This window comes from Anopheles darlingi, chromosome 3 (genome assembly GCF_943734745.1).
Source record: "Anopheles darlingi chromosome 3, idAnoDarlMG_H_01, whole genome shotgun sequence".
NCBI lineage: Eukaryota > Metazoa > Arthropoda > Insecta > Diptera > Culicidae > Anopheles > Anopheles darlingi.
Window position 1 is genome coordinate 69,798,468 of NC_064875.1, and position 12,500 is coordinate 69,810,967.

General features: G+C 49.2%; 1 protein-coding gene across 1 annotated transcript in view; it reads right to left on the bottom strand.

Annotated features, from left to right (window-relative positions):
• The window catches only part of LOC125955747 (uncharacterized), a 32,360-nt gene extending 20,064 nt beyond the window's left edge, over nt 1–12,296 (bottom strand). Inside the window, exon 1 of the mRNA XM_049686890.1 lies at nt 11,542–12,296. Coding sequence (XP_049542847.1) covers nt 11,542–11,628 — 87 coding nt within the window. The 5' untranslated portion in view covers nt 11,629–12,296. The remainder of the gene's footprint in view (nt 1–11,541) is intronic.
• Between the last annotated feature and the right edge of the window lie 204 nt (nt 12,297–12,500).

The following is a 12,500-nucleotide window of genomic DNA, read 5'->3' on the forward strand; positions in this document are numbered from 1 at the left end:
TGCGGCACTTTGGTGTAGTAGGCAAGCTGAACCGAGGATATTTGCGAATTCATTAAAACAATTTCAACTAAAGCACAACTGTGTTGTATCACCATGTCACAAACATGCGTCAACACCCGCACCCAGGCAAGGCTGAGGCCGGTAGGTAACTCTCGTTAAAGACTCCACCCAAACGTGTCACGCAATGTACGCAGCTCCGGCAGGTGGGGACACTCTCGGTGGCTGTCTTGAATTACAGTACGGACACTTTAAGGAGGTATTTTTCTTATAAAATAAATTTCTTATACTTTTAGGACCGCATCAAAGTATCCAGAGTATAGAACAGCACAAATTGATGTTTGGCACCTTCTCTTTAAAATTAAATCACGAATCCTGCGACAACACTGATACTTCGATCTATTCAACCCAGGCCTTATCATCTGACATTCGATTGGAATTTACTAGATCGTCATCAAATTTAGAGGTCACATAAACAAAAGCACTCTCCAGGAATTCACTCTCCGGTGCAATCTTTGTGGACATTCTCTCTATCACACCCTCACATTGTCACTCTCTTAGCATCACAATTGCAACTTGTTTGACACCTTTAAGCCGCTCGAGAATTCGTTTGTTCCTTTGACCAGAAGGTAGAACACGGCTTTACTGGAGGATTAACCACGTAAACCGCCAACAGCGGAGGGTATTAGGTAACTAAGGATAACCGGCATCCAGTGGCAGGCTAATTCTACGCCACGCGAAACGTGTGGGTGACAAAAACCAGAGAGCTTTTCATCGCTTCGCTGATGTTGCGCTATTGCGCAGCCGCCACTTTCGGTCGCATCATTCTCACTACCAAGCTCTCCAAGTGATTGGCAAAACAGGCCAAGGAGATTTAAATATTGCTTACCTTTTAAAGTACGTTATGTTCGATTTATCATGCATTCGAGGTTTTCTCTTTACGTTTTAGAAATTTTCATTCTTAGAAAGATTCATTCTTTGGCCATTTTGATTCTTCCTAGGGAAACGAGAACTTCAAATGGAGCGTCGCAGGATTATTACTTCCGTTTCCAAGCGTTTCTCTTCCTACGGTTCGCCACGGTGGATCACCGGCATGGCAACGGGTGATACACGTTGTCACGAGGATACCCCCGTGTGCCACTATTTGCTCAATAACGCGTCCATCACCACCGGTTGGGGCGCGCGTGTACGCGTGGACCAGATTCCCGTATTTTTCAATAATGTGCCGCCTGGTGCCAGGCTGGCTGTCGCTATACGCCAGCCACGAGTGAATTAGTGGCCCCGTCCCGCACCGGCACCCGTGACTTAACTGGAAAACTTTCTTGTCAAAAACAAGCGCCCAGCGTTCTTGGATGATTTAGCGTTTTATTGCAGTTTCTTCTTATGCTGGGCGAAGTAATCAAGCAACCGGTTTATTATGCGGGAAACAAACATTTGCTAGGCATTTCACGTTTGCTGTTACACTATACTTTAACATTGAATATAAAACGTCTGTAAACGTCTGCAAACGACATTTAAACGTTTAACCACTTCTAAAGCATCGAATGCTGTTTTATCAACGTTTATGCTACCATATTTGTTTTTGCTCTGGCCCCCAACCTGACTGACCCCAGAAGGAACAGAATAGCCTTCCAGCCCATCGCACACGACCACGCGACCCGCAACTATCTGCGACATCAAAAGGTTATGCGACCGCGAAGGGCCGGTTTTAAAATGCATCAACCTCCCCCTCCATGCCACGGTTAAAAGCGAAATCCAATGTCACCAGCTGACTGTCAAGTGACGACATGTCCTGCTAAAGCATGGCCACCGATACTGACCGGTAACGTGCGATGACATGAATTATTGTTGGTCTCTTCCGTGCGGAGCCGCCATCCACTATCTGTAGTCCGCACCAGGTCCGCATGTTGATGCTTTCTACTACAGAAACTGCGTGACACTGTGTCGTTGGGCATGAAGTTTCAGAGTGACCTGCATTATTCTGAGCTGCTAAAGCTAAACGGTTGCTGCTAGGAGGAGCCTTACAAAACCCTCCTAACCACATCCGATTCGGAAGCCGGCCGGGGGTTGGGGATTTCTAATTCTGACAGCTGACTGACACACCGCGCCTGTCACCGGTCCTATGCTGCGATCGCCTTACCGGGAGCAGTTATGGTCCGAAGGCATCGTTATGGGTTTTGTCGGCGTCGGATTCAAATACTCGATGGGGCCGGAGGCTCGGCTTTCATATGCAGCACCATGCAGCCGTGCTGCCAGCAACCGACGTAGAACTGCTTTGTTCTGCGACAATCTCCGATAGGCACGACTGGGAATGTCCACACTTTCTCACGTTTCGCTTTCCTGTTTCCAGTGCCAGATGATAAACGTTATTTTTTTCACTTTCCAACTTCACGATTTACTCTCGATCTTCACCATCTGCTTCCGATCATTCTTGTACTGTAGTGGATGCTATTTCTTCTTCAATCAACAGTTTCCTTTTGGGAAAATAAAGAATACCAACAACAAAAGAAATGATCGGCCAAGAAAATCGACCAACATTGTCTTGAGCTTCACAGTGCCACTGCCCACCAGGGGAGCAGGGCGTGTGAGTGTGTGTGTGAAGATAACGATAATCGCCGCTTCTCCACACTTTCCAACCCACGTTCGGGAGGGTATCCGATTTTGCACCAAGCGCCCCAAAGGTTGCCCACATAAATCTAGGCCATCTAATGATGAATGAATCGAAACCGTGCGGTGCCGTGACTCCTGCTACGGATGCTGCTGCTCCTGCTGCTGCTGTTTGCACTCTGTCGCCACCTTTCGCTCTCAGGCTCCCGCGGTTTCTCAATCAGTTCGGCTTGGGCCCATCAGCAGCGGCCCCTGGCCACCTCCCCCTCCCGAAAAGTCCCAATCAGATGGGGTGGCAAAGGAGCAACAGCTTGATCGTCGTTGCAGCTGAAGAAGGCATTCCGATGATAGAAGCCACACCGAGGTGCACAGCATAGCCAGCAGTGAATTATGACCAGTTCCGGCACTTGGCATACACACACACACAAATACTCATTCTCTGTGGTGTCCCTTTCTCGCGAGACCTAGTTAGCTTCTGGGAAGCGTTTGAGGATAAATAAACATGTGTACCCTTTGGCCTCGATTGGGGATAGGCTTTTCACCTTCCCTAGACCCTTCCTGGCGTGCGCTCCGTCGCTTCAGCTGCTTCCTTCCGTTGCGCGATTCGGTGGCAATGCTCGCTATCTGGTGGCTGGTGTGCCGTACCGTGGCTCAGGGATAATAAATGATCACCGGGCACCAGGGCGGCCCCGGCTGTGACCGTGGAGCGTGAGTTACTCGGCTGTGATTGGGAATGTGCTTCCTACAGGAGGCAGATCAGAGTCCTCTCGCCCCGGAGAAGGGAATAAATTGACGATCTCTTCGCCAGTCGCCGGTCATACTTTCGCGAATTCGCGACCAATCCGACGTCTGGCGGTGAAAAGCGATAGTATGTTCTACATTTCTGATCTGCTCCCGTGAGCCCCGTTACCATTGGAAACCTACTTCTACGCATCCAGATCCATTAGGATCTGTCAACGCCAGCGAGGATCGTTAGGTTCGGATTTTCTGGAAAGCCTCTGATTTGCGATCTCCTGCTTAGGCTGAAGTTACGATTGCCTATCTCGTGGAAATAGAGGAAAATTTACAACCGTCCAGTGCAGCCGCCTCCCAGTAATCCGATATTGGCGACCATTCTCGAGCAGCTCAGCACGGCTTTGCGATCTACTTTCACTTTTACGCGTGCGCGCGCGCGCTCGCGCGCTCGCGCGCATCATCGCACATTGTCCCACGCCACATTCGGAAGTCGCATTTTGCACATTTGCATTCTTCAAAGAAACGCAATATGCGCTTCGAACAATACAGCCATTGGCCCCTCTGGTGCTGGACTCTAACATCAATCCGTTGAGATCCCGTCACATTGACAAACGAAGATACACGTCGTTGTCGTCGTTGTCGTCGTCGTTATTGGGAGAAGAACACCATCGACCACAAGGTACGTCTTGCTTTCGCTGCGCAAACTGACAAATCGAGGACTCGAGCCACCGAAGTGCTGGCGTCCCGGGCACACATGTCCCCAACGCCAATGCTTGACAGCATCTTGTCCGCCTGTCGAAGCTCGTTAGCATGTGTAAATGTTGCTGCATCGCGACGGAGATGCTACCAGCGGCTACCAGTCTTGGGTCTTGGGCACGCACGCGAAACAAAACAGTAAATATGATGTTCGCATTGCGACCCCGGTGACACAGATCAACGAAAGGGTCCATTATTGTTGGTGCACGCGGTGTGCGAACGCGCTGGCCGCACAATGGACCACAAGACACAGCAGATCATCATCTTGTTGTGGCGTGAATCTTGGAGCTGCCAGTGGGGATGGATTACAAGGTGGATCTAAGGGAGAATCTACTCCATCCCTATTGACACAGGCCAACGAGGCTCGGCTACTGACCTGAAGGACTGACGGGCTCACTTGAAGAAATCCAAAAAGGCCAACCAAACGATGACGCCGGGAACCCGGGGCCCATCCAGCAAACACCGTGCGTGATCGTCGTGATCGGCATCGGCATCGGGGTGGCTTTTCGGGATCGGCTGGCAAGGTAACGGCTATTGTTAAACCATTACGCGATCACTACCTTCTGGGCCACCAACCGTGCAAGCACCTGGGACGATGAATGAACCGACGGTGACACATTCGATGATGGCGCCGGCTAGGCTGGGTTTGATTCGTAACCGATTCGATAGACCACCATCCATCTATCGAAAGCCAATTATAAGTCAAACGTTTGGCGGGTTTAAATGCCCTTTTGGCAGCGAAACATTGTTGCATTCAAATAAGCTGCCGGCTACGAAGCGAGATCGCAGCCAACACCAACAGTTTGAGCACGAAAAGGCTGAAAAGAGACCTCACGATATTTAATGAAGGTACTGTAAATAAGTAGAGAAAATTTCCATGTTCTCTACTATAAGTTAGATCAGAAAAAGTTTGTTAAACATATCGTAAACAAAAAACCACCTTTCACGGTATGTTTAACTTACAAACTAGGCAATGTAAAGTAATCCAATTCTCAGTCTACAATATCCATGTATTTGACTTGTTGTATTCTTCAAACTTTCCTTGTGTTCTGCGATTTTAATTCTAATATATTTTCATCACTTCACTTGAAACGTTTATAAACTCGCGGCGTGCGCGGAGACTATTTTCCGGAGGAATTTTCCGGAAAAATCGGACAAGTGACGCCAACAATGGCCAAAAGAGGGCGCTGCAATCATTTTTTGAGCGACCTCTCACGCAAACAACTGGACTTGCATGCAAACCAGTACAGTGATAAACATTAGACTAAACGCATATTGCCGAACAAAACCCATTTTTTTTAACGAAAATTCGTCTGCGAGGCACTGTAGCGGTGAAATCGTTTAAATTAACCGTTAAAAACCCGTTCGCCGCGTGCCCGCAACCGTTCGAGCTTGGATTCAGAGAAACTCCTGAAGCAGCTGATTGATTCGCGTGAGTGCTCAGCCGGCCGGCCAAACATCGGTTCACGGTTAATTAACAACAACGCAAACCATTACCCACTGATCACCCACGAGTGCGCCACCTTTCCCTTTCGCTACACGTTTCAGCCAACCACCGCACCGGTCGATCAACACGGAATGGCAAGATGACGGATCGGAACAAAGCTTAATTAGGTTCAAAAACAACAGGACGCGGGGCGGAACATGTTAACACCATTTACACGGACCAACCGACCGACCAACCGCAAGAGCATAACATCTTACTAGCGCCAGTCCGGTAGTGTTGTGTCGCAATTCGCCCTTCGCGTCACCAGAGCACCGTAATGCTGCTCCAATTGTGTGTGTATGTGTGGCTTGGTGTCTGCAGGCAGCATGACTCATAATCTCGCGCCATGGGAATTTATGTTTAACCAAAGTGGCAAAGGTAGCCGATCCCCGATCCCCGAGGCCGACGCTTAACATCATATTCGCGGGGTCCCTTTTCATGTGGCGAGCCGGTGAACAGAACAGAACATAAACCGGACGGACATGCTCATTCTCATTCACCGAGAATGGATCGACAGGAGTTGCGCAAAAACGGGGCAGCAATGAGAGCATATACAAACAGATTGTTTCAAGAACGATCATTTATCTTGCGCTTAGATGCATAATGACTCGAAACACGTCGCGCTTCTCGAAAAAGTCTGGAGGGCAGACATCGGGGAAGGGAAGTGTACTCCATTCTAAACTCCCTATTAGGCTACAGACATGAATCATGACCCTTTTGCTGTTTTGGTTAAGCGATCAACGCAACGTGCAACTGGAGATGAATCCCGTCTCGAGGTCAGAGTTCAATTTCTGAATGTTCTCCTCGGAATAGTAAATCAATGTTTTGCCTTCAACCGTAAATAAGTCATCACGAGGCATTTACATTTAAAAAAAAACACACACACCCGTCTCTATTTTAGGTCTCATACTCCCACAGCACGTGACAACAATCGTCGCACAGACGATGAACCATAAATTCAACGAATTGTCGAAAGTGCCAACGAACCTTTGGCATGAAGTAACCGACTCAGCAAACACCTCAAGAGTTACACCGTTCCATGTTACGCTCCGGTTTTGGAATGCTGGAGGTCAGTGCTGGTGGGCTGCGCTAATCCGTGCGTTGTGATGATGCGTGCGCGTAAATTGCGGGAAAATGTTTTATGTTTTTCTTTCCAAAAAAAAAGCAGTCTGCAAGTTTCTCGGGCTCGGGCTGTGGCCGTTGATGCGCAACCGCATTTCTTCGTGCTTTGGTGTGGTGAATGATGAATGTGTTGCGATGTCGGCGACGCAGACGATTGCAGACGCAAAAAGGCATTTATCTTTGTAACCTATCATTGCGCTCTAAAGGTTTCCACACCTTGGCGAACACGAAGGGCGCCCTGCTTACTGCATTCTTCGGTTTGGGAGAGAAAACTAATAGTGATTGATTCAATCTCCTAGCCAACCTTTCGCATCAGTGGCATCATTGAGCATTAAATTAATTTGGTTTGTTTCTGGGTTTGCAGGTGAACCCCCTTGATGGCCCACCATTAACCATTGTGCCATTGGTAAAATTAAGGAATATCACTTTTCCTTCCATTCAACATACCGACCAGCTATCGATAGAGCGCAGAGAAACCAAACATTAGTTTGTTTTTAAGAAAAAGTATGCTAAAGGATGATGATCACCTTGATCGATCGATAATATGCGTTTCATCGTTCATCGGTCGATTGAGAGCCTACATTTTGCCAAATCTATTGCAGTAACTGCGGTCCAGCTGGCCGGCCATATTGCGGAGCATAAAACGACTTCATGATTGAACCGTTCAGCCGGTTCCCCCTCTCCACCGTTTATGCTCATTATCTTAATGAATATGTTCACGATTGATTTATGGTAGCGTAGCGGCTTGTCTCGAAATGAAAAGAAGCGAAAATTCGTGCATTTTACGTGTCCACCAGCCGTAAAGTCTGCGCGTCCGTCATGTTGGGCGCCAGGGGACACCTGGTAGGGGAGTGGACGGTACACGGACGGGCTGGTGCCATTACTAGAGTGCCACCGATGTCAAGGGGATTGGCCCCACAGGAAGCATATGCTCATAAATAGTCTGTAAATCGGTCCCAGGTTCTGGGAATTACCGCTACATAGTTCGATGCTTTTTTTTCTTGCTGGACACCACGCCGACCGGGCATGGGTGGGGCCACCCCCAATACGGGACGGGCGTCTCCATAAAAACCCTCCCGAAACATTTCCTCCTCCGCCTCGTGCACATGGTATGCTTTGGATTCTAAATACCTCGTGCTAAACGCTGTCCAAACGCGTTGGTTCCAATGGCAGTAGTGGCCACGGTGGTCGCACTCCCTCTTAATGACCAACTGGGTTGGCCACAAACCCATCTTCTCCGTTCGAAAGATTCCAATTTATGGTCTCTAACCATCCGGAAAGGAAGCTGCTACTCGTTCGTTGCTGTCGCTGCCACCGAAAACCCGCGCCACGATCACGGCGATGTCGATGTCGATGATGATGATGCTGCTACTGATGATGATGAGTCTTCTCTCGCTCGCTCGCTCGCTCACCTATATTTACCGCATTCCGGCTGGGTGCTCGGCGCGATTGTTTTCCTTTTTTTTTTCGCCCCTCATCTTGTTGTTGCTGCTTGCGAAATACATTCCCTCCACCCCACTCCTTTCGTGGCGAGGGAGGGGGGGGGAGTGCCTTAACGATCAGGAAAATTTGTTGCTTTTCCATCCAAAACCCCACCCCTCCGTCGGAGGCGATGTGTGCGAAAATCGATCGATAGCTTCATTATCATAAATCGTGATGAGATCACTGGCTCGTTTGAGCGTGATTTCTCTCGTTTATCAAAATATCGACGAGACTTTCATTTTTTGCGTGTCTCGTATCGAGCATTTGAGCATTTGTGGGGCTGAGCAAGCCATTCCCCCACGTTACTGAAAGAACTGTCTCGGTACATTCGTGAGGCCAACGAGTTACTGAATAGTTCAAGTAGGTGAATCCAGAAAAGTTTTACAAAATGAATGTTTCTTTCGGTTGCGGCCGTTGTTAGAAGCTCAACTACTAAGGCTTCTCTTTAGCATAGTACGGAAGGGGTGCGAATACTTTACCCTGGACAGCGTACACCCTGGAATGGTGGCCACGAGCTGCAGGAAAAGGAGTGTCCGGAATAAAGGGTATCTAGAGCAGACGATTTATGGCCTCGCGAGGGTGTAGCCTATGAACCTAGTGTATGACACGTGCTTCTTTGTTCCAACCGTTTCCTGGGCCATTTCTGTTCCACTCGCAACTCCACCGCAACTTCAACGTGCCGAAAACCCCAGCATAAATGCGGTGCGTGACGTATACGGCTCAATCTATGAAGCAGCAACAACAAAGTTCCAACTATTTACGGTTAGTCCGAAATTTCTCCCGATACCCCCAACATGAGATGCAAACCAATTTGTGCCCGTTCATTATACGCCAGGCCGGCCCATTTCATTGTTAATTGGGAACTGCGGTCTCTGGCATTGAAATGCATTTCGAATACTAATATGAATGAAGGTTCGGCATATGAGAAGGATTCATTTCACTAATTAAATGAATACATTGCATCTCAAATGTGGATTTGAATATGCGATGGTGGCCGATGGTCCACAAGCATAAAATTGCAATTGAGTTTTGAATTGTAAAATTAGAGTGTTGCCACCATAACAACAGTTTCAACTGGCTTTTTTATGCAAAAAGCTAATTATTGCTTCGTCGTATACTATACTATTTGCAGTGCTCCAAATGAGTAGCAACGAAAATAGATCAACCTGTCGATCGTATCATACACCTTCCTGCTCACGTAACAGCGTCATCCACGAAAACTGGTTGCATGGAATGGCTACCATTAAATTCCAAACACTTTTGTACACCCGAAGGACAACTGGACGAAGCGGCACACTACTCTTCCCGTCACCGGTCATCCAATTAGCGCTCTGGACGATCGAAAAGAAGTCTGCAAGACGTCTGCGCCGTTATGCTGTATCCCAGTCGGCTGTGAAATGGATGGATGGGTTTTGGGTGAAAATGGCAAACACCTAACCGCTACCGTAGCAGAAGCCACAGTAAGCCGCGACGCTGCGAAAGGTTGTGAAGACGGCCAGGCGTCGGACGGGCGGATAATGGCCACCGGTTAGCGGCTAGTGGCCGCGGGCAATTCGGGACACGATGGGTATCTGGGCGTGCGGGCGCTACACACTTTCCGTTCTATTTGGTCTGTCCATCGATGCGATGCACACAGACCGACCGGACTGCTGCCCGGTTGTCAGCTCCATTAACTCACACCACTACTGCCGTCACTGTTTCCCGGGGAAAATGTGGCCCAACCCTCGGTTTCAATTTTCCTGTCATGACTGTCAGTCGGTCGTGCTCGCCCGCCGGGGGGAGGGGGAGGAGGAGGGGGGAGACTGTCGCCCGGAAGTACCAGGCCACATGCGAGACACGCAATCAACCCTCGGTCCTCGCACCGGCTATCGATCGACATTGCTACGTTTAGAGCGACCACCCCAAGGCCACACGGGTCACACTATCTTGGACTCCCGTTCGATCGATTCTGAAATGCATTCGCTCTCTCTCTTTCTTTTAGTTGTTGTCCAACGGGTCACTTGTCCCCATCCGGACTGCAATCATATTGCATAACAATAGCGACAGAATCCAGCAGCAACAGCAGCAACACTGCAGTGCGGTGTCGCATGTTGCGCTCTCGTCAGAGTTGCACTTGAAACGTGGTCCGGAGTCCGGCTTTTTCTGTCCCATTTACCGCGGCGTACCGCGGTCACGCCGCACATGAACTCATCAGAATAATGGAACACAAAGCAGTAATATGCTAATGTTATCGAACGAACCCCTAGTGTAGCCAGTACGTGTACGGGGTGTAGCCAGTACGTGTACAGTAGTACGTGTGTGTTTTATGAAATTTGATTCCCTTTTAGGCTTGAGGACTCTTTAATTTTGAAAGTAGCGAGACGTTATACGGTAAATGATTTGAGCTGCATAGAGCAACAAGCATTACACAGGAAGTGATTAAACTCCTTCTTGGGTGGGCTATTCCCATTCCCAGCTTTCTATTATTATCCCGTGCACCCGAATTGTCCCATCATCGGAGCAACAGATGAAATCGAAAACGCACCAACAAACATTCCATCACTCAATGTGCACCACCGTCTCATCACCATTAGCGTAAAGACGACAGAGCGCCAGAGTGTGTGCGGAACCGCCATTAAATGGAACAAAATTGACCGAACTTTCGTCGTTGTCCCTTAGCCTTTCTGGGACAAAGCTGGCCATGACGTCGGTAAGTCTGCCACAAACTCTATGCTCTCAGCCTCAAAACCAAGCATCAACCAGCCATCAGTCAGCCACCTTCGGCTCCTCCTCCTCCACAACTCCACAGGAGGTTCGATTGGCGATGGTGAGAGTAGTAGCTTGCTGTGAGCTTCGATCGCGCGGCGCTTCGCGCATTTCGCGCCGTGTGGTCCGGGAAAGCGTACACCACTCACCACTCGAGCAGCGGTGGCGGTGGTTTACTTAATTCCCTCAAAGGCCCCACCGCATCGACCATTACCAACACGCAGGAGTGACCAAAAGAAGACAAAACCGCGTGCCGCTCATGGCGTTCGCTTTTCCGCTAATTTTCCGCCCGCCGGCCCGCGTGCGAGGTGCGAGACTGCGCGCCATCAAACCGACGGCATAACCGCACCTCGATCGGTGTACCGATTTTGGGATCGGAAATGATGATCATGCGCCTCGCGGTGCGTCTCCACGTCTGCGTGAAATTGGGTATTAGGTTATGGGCTTTAGTTCGGAAACAAACTTCCCCCAGCGGGATTATTAAATGCAATGGCGACGATGCCATTTGTAGGATGGAAAGGTCTCTGCTGCTGCTGCTGCTGGCACTAATATTTAACTGAACCATAAGTTTGTGTAGTAGAAGCTTCAAATCAAATCACCTCGTAACTCACTTCGTCATCCACCGCCGGATTCTTCTGGATGCCAAGGCGAACCTTCGAGTACTGCTTCATGAGCACACGCCAGACGACGTACGCCATTCTGCTGCTAGTTCTTTCTTCGTTTTCTCCGTTCTAGGGCGCTTAACGGGGGGAGGGCGCCTAATGATCACTCCAAAAGCTATTCGCCTCGCATTACAATCGGGCGTTGAATGAAGTGCTCGTTGCTTCTTGAACTTTTTTCTCCTAAAACCCTCTGGGTGCCCTTTATGCATTCATCACTGACCCAACCATCGATCCGATCGATTCGATTGCACTAATCTGTGGGCTGCGTTTCAACACTATCAACACTATCACAACTGCGCCAGTAGCCGTTCCCTTGCCACGCTATGGCGTTTCTCTTTCATCGATTATTTTACAATACACTACACATAATGAGCCTGACTGGCGGGAGCCGGGAGGAGGGGTGGTCCGTGGCGCATTATTACTTCTTTTTCCACGCATCAGACAACGGCCGCGAGGCTCTTTCACTTCATTGCACTCCACTCCACGCGCTTGCACGCGGTCTGCCTATATTTTCCAATCCACTTTTCGCCTCCCAAAAAGCGAACGCGATTGACCACTCGATGGCCACCGGCAAAAGAGCGCGACGCCGCCCGGGGTTTTCCACGGTTTGCAGAAGAAAAAAATCTTGAAATAAAAACGTTTAACACTCCATTTACTCGCACAAACCGCGAAAGGCGTCACCGCATCGCTCGGGCACACTTATCGTAACCCATATTTTCACCACCGCAAATGCATCCGATGTTTGACCTACAGAAAAGGGACTTCACTTTTCTACCGATTGTCCATCCGGTTGGACTGGTGCACTGGGACAAATATGCCACCTGATTGCGTCGTACGATCGATCACCTAGCAAATTCACACTCGCGACACTCGCACCAGGACACCAGGCACCAGAACTCACCACGACC